This window comes from Aythya fuligula, chromosome 5, assembly GCF_009819795.1.
Source record: "Aythya fuligula isolate bAytFul2 chromosome 5, bAytFul2.pri, whole genome shotgun sequence".
Lineage (NCBI taxonomy): Eukaryota > Metazoa > Chordata > Aves > Anseriformes > Anatidae > Aythya > Aythya fuligula.
In genome coordinates, this window is record NC_045563.1 from 6,217,723 (window position 1) to 6,230,590 (window position 12,868).

Sequence of the window (12,868 nt, forward strand, 5' to 3'; positions counted from 1 at the left end):
ATGAGGCATCTTTTCCCTTCGGTTCGGTCAGAGATGCGAAGTTGGTCAAAGCTTTAAATCTTATTTAAGTAAATCTAAAAGTCTTATTCAAGCATTCATCTCTTAACACTGGGTGTTGCATGCCCACATCAGGGTAGCTACAAAGTTTAATATTTTCGTGAGCGTGAATAGATTGTAAAGCTACAATGTCTAGCAATATAAAGAGACCTTTAAAATATCACGGAGCAGTATCAATGCTGAATTTTTATCCTTTCTTTCCCTACTTTTTAAAAGAGTGGTCGCCTGGTTTTAATGTTGCAGCAACAGCTTGGGGCGTAGAAGCAGCTGCGTGCTGTAGCTTTGGAAGTTGGAGTGACTCACGGCTGACTTGGGAACTTTCTCCACCGCGTTTTGCTTTTGAGGCACTGTCACTGGAGCCACCGCTAGCAGCAGCCCCTCCGGGCTCATCAGTAGCACAGAAAAAGGCCACGACTCTCTCTTCTCATCACAAACACAGAGCCTTTTCAATGGAGGACTTGAGCTGCTTCTATTTCAGCCTAGCCCCGTGATAGCACTTCTCAAGGACTTGCATCTTCAATTTTCTTACCCACTTTCTGCAGCTCTCTAAACAAAAATAGCCACGCTACTGCTTCAGGAAGGTCATTGTCCTCACCCAGAAATTTAATTAGCAGCTTTCCCTTTCTGCTGACTATTTCTCTCCCCGTTTAGTTAATTTTAACCCAGTGTCCCACGTTAGGAGCCTTCAGCTCCCAGCTGAGGGAGTAGATAAAGACTTCGAGTGGCCCCCGGGACCTGAAGCTGAGCAAGTGCTCACCAGTGGGAGCATTACACCATGGAAAGCTTCCGATCTCCTGCTGCAGACAAAATGTCTATGCAAACAATCCTGCTACTTTCCCAAATTCCCGCGTGTCGCAGATGTGAAGGTCAGTTGCTGGAGGGGAAGCCAGGCTGTTTTGGGGGAGATCATCGTGGTCTGTCTTTTTTGCTGCTGCTGCTAATTTTTGTGAGCACCATAGAACACAGTAGAAAATTGAAACTGTGTGAAAGATCAACAAATCAGTGTAGAATGTCATGCAGCAACATCTGTTAACTTTGGCTCTATCTCATATCCTCCTGACCCCTCCTTTCCAGCCACAAGTCTCCTGTTTTGTGAGAGCTCGGAGTGATAGGGACTTGGAGAGGGGGGGGGAAAAAAGCCTCGCTGTTTCTCAGTGGTCTGAAGGGCTTGCAAAAGTACCATCTGGAATTAAAATCTTATGTTTGTGTGTTTCTATATTTTTAGTTATGAAACAAATGGGAATTTACTGAATGAATTAATTGTATTGCACTGTAAAAGTCGTATCTTGAGGGCCATTATATATGGGAGTTTACAAAGCCTGCAGAGAGAAATGAAAGTGGCTTCTCTTTCTAATTAGGGCTTTCAGGAAATCATTGATTACAGAATCTAATAGCCTTGCTCAGAGACATTTGTTTGATATTACTTCTGATAAATGAAATTTTTACCTAATAATAATTTTACTAGTGGCACTGGAAGCAGCTGCTTTCTCTAACACTAAGCTTGCCTTCAGTAAAACTTTCCTTTTTTTTTTTTCCTACCATGTCCAAATAGTTACAGCTAATGAAACATTAATTCTGAACTGTAGATCACAGTAAAAAGTTTAAATCTTTAAAGAAATGAGTGGTGTGGTAGACAGCATGTCCTTAATGGGAATGGTCTTTGTCCAGACCAGCTTTATGGTGTACACTTGTTCTAGCAGAGCATCTAAAAAAGAAGTCTAAACAAAACCTTGACCTGCTCTGTAGCAATTTTTACCATATATTTTCTTTTCTTTAACAGGGTCAGCATATTTCGTTAGCTCCCATCCAAAAGCTAGAGGAAGCTTTGTACGAGTATCAGCCTCTGCAAGTGGAGACATATGGACCACAAGTTCCAGAGCTGGAAATGCTGGGAAGGCTGGGGTAAGTAACGCTGCAAGTTTTAATTCCCATTTCACAGGGCTGTAGCTGGGACTGTTACCATCTTCACTTTGCCAGGATGTAGGGGCTTTTTTTGTGTGTGTGTTTTGTTTTAAAGGATCTTAATGAAATATTAGACTTCCTGCCCAACCAACCAACATTTTGTTTGGGTGGATAAGCTAAAATTTTTGGTCCTCAAGCCTTTATAGATCTATTGAGAGCTGGACTGGATTGCATTAGTGTTTTTAAGGTTGTCCTTGGCAGTCGCAGTGAAGTAGCTGTTCATTTTCAGTTGCACGGTATTAAAAAATAAATAAATAAAAATCTGGGGCCTAATTTACCCAGCTGTAAGCCAGTAAAAATATTAAAGTTGGGCCTTTTGCCACGGAAAAGGGTAGATTTACTTGTCAACTGCTGTCGACGGTCAAACTGCGTTTGTGAGAAATGAAGCACAGAGCTTAACGTTGTCAAAAAGCATAATGCAGGGCTGGTCCAGCAGCTTGGTGGCATCACGGTGCGCAGCCGTGTTTGGAAGGGAGCCTGCCGGGCCTGAAAAATGGAGGCTGGGAAGGCCAAAAGTGACACGTCTGCTTGCTGGAGGGTGTTCACAGCTGAAAAGCCACCTGAAAATGCCCAGCCGCTGGGATAGGGAGTGTCCCTAAACCGGTTGTGGTTGGGCTTCCAAGGTCACAAGCACCTACAGCGGCTGGAAAAATGATGGGGCAGAGTGAACATGCAGATTGGCAAGGCAAGAAAGAGTTTAAAAATAATAATAAATGTGTATCTTTGCCCCTGTGGGGAAAACTGAAGCCAGAAAGTACTGAAGAAAGTTGAGACACTTGGAGGATGCAGATTCAGAGACCACTGAAATCCAAACAGGAATCCTGTTTAGTTTGGTGGCACAGGCAGAACTGCATCTCACGCAGAAAATGCTAGAGGTAGATGGACTTCTTAAAACAAACAAGCAACCTAATGGTGCTTTAGAAAATTGAAGGCTGTCTGGAATTTAGATTGTCTCCATTTTTATTGTTTCTTTGTCCTCCTGGTGCCTGTAATTTTTATTATCTGATATCAGGCTTCTGAGACCAAATATTAATTAGCAGTTTAAACTTGGGCAGAGCCAGATTCAGCCTTCACCACCTGTTTGGATGGAGCACAGCTGTGAGGGACCTCCGGGGCGATGGGAGCCTTGGGGCCCTCTCAGCCTTATCGCAAGTGAAACAGCTTGAGGGGAGGAAGATGGCTTGTACCAGGAGAGTTCCCAGCCTCTGTCCCTTTGTACGTGGCCCCGTAAGGTGAGTGCTGGCACCAGGATCACGCAGGAACCCTGCCATCCATCCGACCCGTGGCTCTGCCTCGGAGGCGGCCTTACACAGCGCTGTGCCATCACCCTGTCTGCGTGCCAGCGTCTTCGGAGCAGGGTTTGCAAACAGCACTCAGCCTGTTCCTGGAGGTTCACGTGCCTCGTTTTACCTCTCTGAGCCCGAACAGCCCCGGTTGTCTGCTCCGACCCTGCAGGTGGTGAAAGAGTTAAGAGCAGCTGGGTGGCTGTGGCGGCGAGGGGAGGCATTCGGTGAGGGGAGGCACGCGGTGCCCAGCGGAAGAGTTCTGCCGAGTCCTGAGGCTGTTTGCAATTCCAACACAAACACATCGACGCTGTGGGTTCCCAGCTGGTACGACTCTAACCCTATTCCATTGGGTGTCTGAAATACCTTAGACCATGCAAGGCTATTCATTTATATATATATTTGTGTTTCTGTGTTTATATGAACTCATGCGCATTTCCTGTTGATGAATGCTTAACTAATGTGCTTTGGTCCCTGGTTTGGGGTTTTTGCAGGCAGCTGCATACAGCTGCCTGAGAGAGGCAGAAGAGCTGGGCACAACGTTAACCACTCCCGCTAGATTTTTAGTTTCCTCTTACTTTGGACTCACAAGGACAGGTTAAATCTAAAAGACTTTGTAGTTTTCATTCCTTCTTCATCATCCCCGCTTCCGTCGTCTTTCTGTAAGAAAGGAAGAAGTTTTCCATAGTCCCTCCAAATTTGTGAGTTTTTGCTCAGTTTGACCATGCTGTCGTTAGTTGTAAAGTACAGCAACATTTCGTGTACTTGTTACCAATTTTGCAGAGGCAAGTTTGGCCATTTATTACTGCTAAATAGTTCCCTCAAATGCGCAGGCTGCTATCATCTGAGCTTCTGGAGCCAGACTGTTGCAAAGACAATGCCAACCTGGAGACTTTCAGTAATCTGGAGACTTTGAATTCTCATCTGGCAGCATAATTTATTGACATTTTTGGTAAGATACAGTTTATCTTCAAAACACCCAACAGAATGAGCTTTCTGAATATTCAGATCTTAACCTCTTACCTTCTGCAAGACTTACTTTAGGTTGCAGCATGAACGTTGCTATTCCTTTCTTGGTAAACTGCTGCAACGGAGGAGACAGCTGACAAGAGCAAGAAAAAGGGTGAATCCTTAGGGGATCATCAAGAACATTTGCTAGGATTTTTTTTTAATTAAAAAACTAGCTTTATAAGTTGACTTGTGTTATTTGTCCATGAGAATATTTTTTAAAAGACACTGTGTGCAGTCCAATAAGCTGATTCTGGGTCCTCCCACTGCTCTTCTATATGGATTTTGCATGTTTTGCAAATAAGGAAATTACATTCAAAATGTTTTTAGAAGCTTGTTTTCAGTTTCTCCTGGGGCTGTACATTTTATTTTATTCTGTGCACTGCAGAAAAACATTAATAGCCATATGATTTTTTTCTTGCTGTTGTGTTGCAAGTTTGATGATAATGAAGAATAATCTTTTTTCCTTTTTTTCTCCAATACAAATGAGATGTACTGTGTGTAGGGTTTTGTATCGTTTGTGTCCCGTCCCATTCTTGTGCCCCCCTTCATTTTTTCTTCTTTTTTATTTGTTTCATATTTTTTGAAAAAAATATGTAACAATCCACAATTGCACTGCTTTTTAGTGCAACACACGTTGCTCCTAGCTTACTAAAGCCAGTATTTAACCTTCTGGCAGGGGGAGTGAGACTTCCTCAGTGTGATAGAGGTTCCCTTGCCTGTGTCTGTGGGGTTTTGGCAAGAAAGTCCCGCGATGGTCCCGTGAACACCACCGGGTGCTCTACATCCAGGTTGGTGACGATTTGCTCTTGGTGGCAAAGAGCACGTCAGGCGTGCAGCTTATGAGGCCAGCTCGTGCCCACCTGCACTTCTCAGATGGAAACAGGGCTTGAAAGGAAGAAGCAGAGAAGATGGCTACGAGCACCCAAACCTGTGGTGATGTCCTTTGAGAAAAACTGGGTCTGGGATCGTGGTCTTTTACCCATCCTGCAGGGAGGCTCTACAGCTGCTCTGTGGCCTATGATGCCCAATAGCCCTGTGTCTGTGTGACTTTTGTTGCTGTCCCAAATTACCCAAATATTTGGTGACACATTGGGAAGTCCCAGGCTTCTGGGTGGGGTTGAAGGCAACTTGCTGAGGGGGTTGTGTTTGGAGAGCCTGTCTGATTAAAAGCACTGCTGGCGCTTCTGTGGTCACCAGAAGCTGTTAGATCAGTGTCATTTGACTAAACTGGGGAACATCTTTTAGTCCTAATCAGTCCCAAGTCTGTTGAACTGCCCAAGTCATTGCAAGGCTGTTTGACCTACCACAACTTGCCAGGGAGAGGAATTGTGTGGCCGAGAAAGACCAAGAGCACCGGGATGCTCAGGCACTCACTGCCATTGCTTTACCTCAGGTTTTCGTAAAAGGAAACAAAGAAGGTCTGTCTTCTGTTTTTTTTTCTCCCCCTTTTTTGTTTTTGCTAATGTTTTAGCTGAGCACACTGAATTTGTGTGGTTAGAGGTCTGGAATAGATAGGATTTTTCTTACTGCAAAACAGAAGAAATGAAAAATAAAACAAACCCCGTCATGCCAAGTAGTGAAAGAGCAAAACAGGATGGGGGTGGAAATGAGTTGCCTTTATCCTGTGAATAGCTTTGTTGATTTAAAAATATATGCTTGTTATGTAGTTTTGATTTCAAACAAACAAACAAAAAAAACCCAGAAGTTCAAAGTGATGTTTGTTTGAGGTCCTGAAAAATGTAAAGGCATTCTTGGGATTATTGGGACGCATGTAGAGCCAGCGGGAGCTGCCGCAAAGCATTCTCACCGAGTGCTTACTGTGAATCAAAAACCTGCCTATGTGATGAACATTTTGGGAAAAGATGGGTGAATTTCATGCCTTAAAGTTTAGCAGCGGTCCTTGTAATCCAAAGACCTCTTCGGCACAGCGCCCGTCCTGCTCGCGCCATTCTCACAGCCTAGAGGTAATTCACAGGTATGAGTTAAAATTTCTGTTAGCACTCAGCATAAAAATCCTCAGCCTTAACAGAGAGCTTTTGTGCAGACCTTGTAAACAAGTCAAGCCTGCTCCGTTTAAAATAAAATAATGTTTGCCTACTTAGCTTTGTCTGCAGAGATGCCTCCCCACTATATACATCTGCATATGACAGTTGAGTTTGCTCCAAAAATATCTGCTTTTCTGTAGGGAAGAATGGGACTTCCCTTTGATGTATCGGCTTGTTTTCATCTCTCACCACATTGTTAGGAGCACCCCAGTTATTTAGCATGTTGTTTAAGAATGATGCAAAAGTAAACGTCAGCACCAAACACTAAGGAGGGTCGGTAAAGTACCTTCTTTGTTAATTTAAAAGTTAAACCGAAGCAAAATGCCATTTTGAGAGTTAAGTTCTGGAGGAAAATCAGAGCTCTGTAGGAAGTTTCTACATAGAATGAGCATGTTTTAGCCCACTGTGCATGTTATAAGGAGCAACTGGATTGATCCGTTCCTTTTTTCCCTAGCGTAGGACAGCTCAGTCGTTTTAACTTCTGAGTCAAGATGAGGAGGCTGGATTTCATATCTGTTACAGCTTTGTTAGCATTTAATTTTTAACCTTCATTTCAAGTGGAAAATTTCTGCATATTTCTTTGTTGTACAGTGTTGTAGTGTAATTCGAACCACATGTAGTGTGCTGGCACTTAATCCAGAAACGACTAGTGCAACTTCTTCGCTGTCAATCACTGTGGCATTTTTTTAAAATGAGGAATAGTGAGGATGCTCTCCGAACTATTGAACCACTGCTGATCAGGTCTTTGGCTGGATTAGTTTTTGATGAACCCCTGTCAGTTTCTGTGTTGCAGACGATACGGTAAAATAACCAAGAATTGATTTTTGAATGGGTGACAGGAACACCGGGCTTTTAAAGTTGTAGCAGGTGATTTTTCACGTCAGCTCACTTTGTGATTGGGGTATGCTGGTATTTCTTGAATCTTGGAAAAGGAGAAAAGCCACAAATGAAGGACTTATTTGGTCCGTCTTGGCCCATTGATTCTGAACACTGAATTCATTCTGCTCCTTTAAATAGAATATAGTTTCTCAATAAGCTCAGCAGTCAGAATCAAAAGATTGAGTAAGAGCAAGGAAAGCTTGTCTTGCTTTGGAGAGCACCAAGAAGGCTGTGTTCGTTCTTACAGGAATTCTCTTGGCTACCAAGGCATATGGTCTGAATTTCCCAGTGCCTTCTGTTGCAGGGCCTGATCCTCTCTTCTTTGAAGTCAGTAGAAAGATTTCTATTGGCTTCGTTGACTTTTGAAAAAGACACTTAATGAATGAGAATTGGCAGGTAAGAAGTGGTTATTGCTTTACTGACACGATGCCATTTGCATATAGCCTGTTAAAGTCAATTCTTATTTGTTGATTATACCATAAGTAATTGAATAAAGACTTATGAATGGTGGTAATAGCACTCTGTGGGTACATTTTTTTTGAATAATGAATACGGATGAATGTGTTGTCTTTTTCAAGGGAGGATGGAACAAGGAAATAGACCTGTGTCTCTAATCTTAATGTGCTTTGATGTAGAAACTGCCTTGTATTGTTTTTGCATACAGCAATCCTGCAGGCTTCACCGTAAGATTTTGGAAGGATGCAAATTTTACATGGAGTAGGTAGATTAGCACTGATTTTTTTCCAACCGAATGGAAATTGAGCAAAGGAGCACAGCCTCTAGTAAGTCTGAGATCTTGCTGTTTAAGAAATCAGCTTTCTGGCAAAAATGTCTATGAACATTTCAAACGACACCCTAAAGTATATGGTGTTTTGCATGGAGCTCTTCTGTCAAGGTCATTAGCAATTGAATATATTAAAAGTGGACTGCTTATGAAACGGAGAGTTTCACTTCCTGCCCGCCCACCTGTGGGTATAGTGTGGGTTCTGTAACTGTAAAAGGTCTCGGGAGGGTTATAAAAGCAGAGAATATGGAAAATATATAAAGAAACAAAGAAGGAAGCCTGCACACACCATGTCGTTTCTTATATTTAAAGTTGGCCGTAGCTGTATATGTACCACTAAATTAACCTCAAAAGCTGGCCATGACAGCAGAATGTCCATGGTGATTGTTTTTGTTGGCGTTTGGCTTCAAAATTAACTCATCGATCTAACATGAGGCTCTGTGCTCGGAATACTGGCCTGGTAATGTTTTTTTACTTTTTCATGCAATCATGGAAAAAATATGTTTCTGCTCGAAGCAGTTGTCAAACAAGCTTCTTTCATCGACAATCAGACACAGGGCAGCTGAGTAAGGCTGTTTAGTCTAGAATAAATACTCAAGAGATTACAAGGTCGCTGTAGGAAATGTAATTATACCATTTATTCCAGAATAGTCTTTTTGTAGTGTGGGCTTGCAGAATACTAAATCATGCTGTTTATTAAAGAACGTGCAATATTAAATATAAGTATCTCAGAGCCTTAACCTAAGGAAGAAATAATAATTGTCTGGCAAACTACTGCAGGATTAACTAGAAACTATGTAAAACTGCTTGCAAAAAATCGGGATGGTAACCTTGGTTTTATTGCTGAAGGTTGGTAGGAGGCAAACCCGGAGCCCTCTCTGCAGGTGTAGAGGCAGTGCTGCAACGCAGGCAGCTGAAACAGCGGCAGGCAAAGCTGCCTGATGATGGATTGCAATGTGGCAGGAGGCATCCTGCGAGTGTGTGGGCCAAAAGCCCTGAGTTTTGCACTCTCGTGTCTCACCAAATCAATGTCTTTTTACTGCTAGCTGCTTAAGCATACCTGATGGTCTGTGATCTGTGATAGATCTTATCTGAAAGCCTTCCTCTGCTTTCATCCTTCCCTTCAACCCCTACATTGGTATCACTTTTTACGTACGCTTCTCCCATGACTTCATAAATCCGCAGACTTCACTCCTTCCCTGTTCTCCATCTGCTTCGAGAAGTAGATTTTTTGTGGAAGTTAAGGTTTAGATCTCCCAGTGCTTCTCTGAAGTTGTGGTAAGTTTGAGGCCAGTAATTTTTGTGCTCCGTGATCTTCTTTACTTTGTTTTTCCTTCTTTGCTTCTCCTGCCCTTCACTGTGTTGCCTTTTTGAGTCTTTCTCTGACTCCTGTGCGTTGGGAACTGTGCAGTTACTACAAGGAAAATGGTACATTTTGCACAGGCAAGCGATCTTTCTCCAACAACAGGATGGCCTCAGCGTCCTCAGCTTTTGTGACTCTTCCCAGGCCAGAGCCACAAAATGCTTTCTCAAAGCCCAGTGATAGGCAGCCTACAGAGGGAAGAACGCCTCGGGATGAGGAGCAAGAAGAGCAAAGTCAATTGAGTGATGGAGAGCATGGGAGGGCAGGGCTTGAAAGCTGGTGGAGGACTGCTGGCAAGAGGAAAAGCTTCTCCTCTTGATCGATATCTGAGAATCACCCTTGCTTTGTACTCCACAGTAAGGGGCTGCAGAGATGTCATGTCAAGGAGCTGCTGTGGGGCAGCCTAGGCAAACACTGTCCAGCTTTCTGAAGGGCCTGTTTGGATAGCCTGATTTTTTTTTAATTAATTATTTACTCTCAGATGTAATTGAACTACAAAGGCGAGGAACATCCTGTTTTGAATTTGCCCTCCTAAGGCATTTGTGAAAAGCCATTGAGTGGTAAAAATGCAAACATTTTTGTTTCAAGAGGGGTGAGTAATATATAATGGAAACAGTTGGACTGAATGGGACAGCCAGCAAAACAGACCCCTAAACGAGGAAAAGAAAGCCAGAAATGATGCATCTTCTTGACGCTGACGCTGATAAACAGAGCCGTAATGCAGCCTTCCGCGTTCATGTACTAAATGGCTAAAAAGATGATTAATTACAAGCTTCCTGAAATGGCAGAGAGAAACACGGGAGAGCCTTGCATAAAGCTTCAAACAGCTTTTCAAGCTGTTGCTCGTGATTCTTCTTCAACCCCCTTCAGATAGCTTTGTTCAGCTTTATTCCTAGCGGGTGCAGTTTCTCACAGCGATCACAAGTCAACAATGTTTAAAGTTTGCCTGAAGAGCACAAAGTGGTTGGAGTGAGGGGGATCCTCCCAGAGGAGGATGCCATTCAACAATTCAGTAACCTCATTCATAAATTCGATTCTGTGTATGTAACTGATTTCACACCCGATACGATGGAAGGCAAGATTTTTAAGGGCTGGGTTGGTAGGCTCAGCTTCTTAGAAACCACCCTGATGATCCCCAGAGTAGATCACACCAGAGAAACATTTTGGAAAAGTGGAACTGGAGGACTTTCCTGAGAGTTAATGGTATCTGACCACATCTGTTCACGTCTTTATTTTTTTTCTGATTACCTTAAAAAAAAATAAAAAAAAATTAAACCAAGTCTTAAAATTCTATCTGAGATGGGGGACGCAGTTTGTGTCTCCCTCCATTCAGCAGTTTTTGCATCTGTTCACTGATTTCGGTCACAGTGCAGCAGCAGAAATTTCAGGGCCATAAGCCTGTAGATGCTGCGTGAAGAGGAGTGGTTGGGTCTGGAGCGGGACCCTAAAAGTGCCTTGGCTGACAAAAAGGCTGGACGGCAAGTGTAGAACCTACTGACTGCCAGAGAAGCTGCATGGGAGTGAGATACCTCCTAAATGTCCTGCCTGACGAAGAAAAGCTTCAGTCCGAGCTTGCAAGCACCCACAGGACCAAGCTGTCGGAAGCCAGGCCAAATTAGTTGTGTATGGCACCACTTAAAAAGAAAGGAGAGGAAAACTGAAGCTCTTTGGATCTTTGAAATTGGAAGCTGTCCAAGGACAGGTAGAAGGTTAATAGCTCAGGCGTGTTTTGTATTTAGAGATTCGAGTGTGTTGGGGGCAAGGGGACAAAAGAGAGGCACCTGAGGCTTTGAAAAACCACCCACCCAAACACAGACCTCACAGCTGTTCGTAGCTTCGTGTGTCCCAGAGACCTTTTATTCATCACGGACGCTAATGACACGAGGTGCTTTGAATTCAGAGCCAGTGCTTGCAGGATGGGTGTCTGATCGTTGGGAACTCTACATATTAGTCGTTTCTAAGCACCTTCTGCTTTCATTTCAAATCGGTGTTATGTTAAATGAGTGAGATGTCACTGGGTTACTCGACACCCATTTGTATGCAGTGTTATGCAGAAAGCTCACCGGGATGCCGAAGCTGCCTCGTGGTGCAGTTGCAGCGCTTTGCCTTGGCCAGCAAACCCCACAGCACAGGCAGTGAAGGTGCCTGCTGCCATCCCGGGGCATTCAGCAGCACCCACTCGAGCTGAAAAAGGGAGGATTGACCCCCGAGCGCACAGCAGAAGATTGGTGCCACTAAACATCCACTGCAGAAGCGATCATTAACTCAGCATTTTTGAAAATCCACCTTTTCTTTTTCTCTCTAGGGCTATGTGTTTTGTGTCATGCTCTGTGGCTTTGATTTTTGTTTACCCTTTTCTTTTTTTTTTTTTTTTTTTGGAGTGGGGCTACTTGCAGTGGGTTGAGGAAAGTACCCGCAATTAAGTCGGTTGGCTGCAGTTTGTGTATACACATTTAGGAACTGATCTTCATCATTTTGTTTTTTAAAAGCTTTGGTAATGGTAAGCTGAAAACTGTTCTAGGTAAACAAACCACGTTGTGCCAGGCTTCCAGAAAGGGCTGAGTTGTTCGCTTCTCGCTCTTCAAAACTGAGGCATTCGTGTTAGGCCGTGTCTGTAATAACGAAACAGCAGCTTGAGCATAATCGTGCTTCACAGATGAGCTATTGCTCGGGCTTCAAGGCAACGCCACCATGTTTTTGTTTCTTTGCCTAACTGGTATTAAATGTAAAAACATAAATCCTTTCCAGCGAGAGGAGAGGGGGAGATGGTTTTCATTTGGCATAATTTCCTGTGAGACGTGGTTCTAAACAAGGCCCATATTTACACAAGACAATACGGTTTTACATGTACTGGGATATCCAGCACACTTTAAAATTGTTTAGCCAGCCCTGGGTATTAAATACCTTCACAATAAATGTGTTTAATAAAAGTAGATGAAGTTTGAAATAATTTTTGAATAATTTTACAGTAGAAACACCAGTTAAATCAACCCCATTGCAGTAATAAATGTCACAAAAACAATTAATTATACTTGCTTGCCACTGCAAAATCAATTGTGTAACTGTTCTTTTAAAACTGACTTTTACATTACTAAATCCTAAACACTACACTTCTGTAACTTGTCAGAATCAGGTTTTGGTTAATAGATATTTTCAGTGATGTAATGGGAACTTCTGGCATGGAGTCAGAATATAATGGACTGTGATTAATGTTTTAATAAGCACTTTTCTTCTACTTATGATGCAGCAGTGAAATGGTTTCCTGCTTAGATTGATAGAACAGCAGGTGTGCGTACTTTTTTTTTCTTTAAGAAAGAATAAGTTTTTCAATTCTTCGCCTTGAAAATATTTAATGTTTTTCCTTGAGTCAAACGCCGCTGATTTGGGTTTTGCAGTTTGTTTATTTTAGATCCAGCTATTGCTGATATTTGTCTTCTGGAAGCGGAGGGTGCCTTGGAAACCTTTTCAGTGCTTGAAATAATTG

At 42.9% G+C, this 12,868-nt stretch overlaps 1 protein-coding gene across 1 annotated transcript in view; it reads left to right on the plus strand.

Annotated features, from left to right (window-relative positions):
* MNAT1 (MNAT1 component of CDK activating kinase) overlaps positions 1 to 12,868 on the plus strand; it is a 119,186-nt gene that overhangs the window by 81,909 nt on the left and 24,409 nt on the right. Inside the window, exon 7 of the mRNA XM_032188535.1 lies at positions 1,838 to 1,959. Coding sequence (XP_032044426.1) covers positions 1,838 to 1,959 — 122 coding nt within the window. The remainder of the gene's footprint in view (positions 1 to 1,837; positions 1,960 to 12,868) is intronic.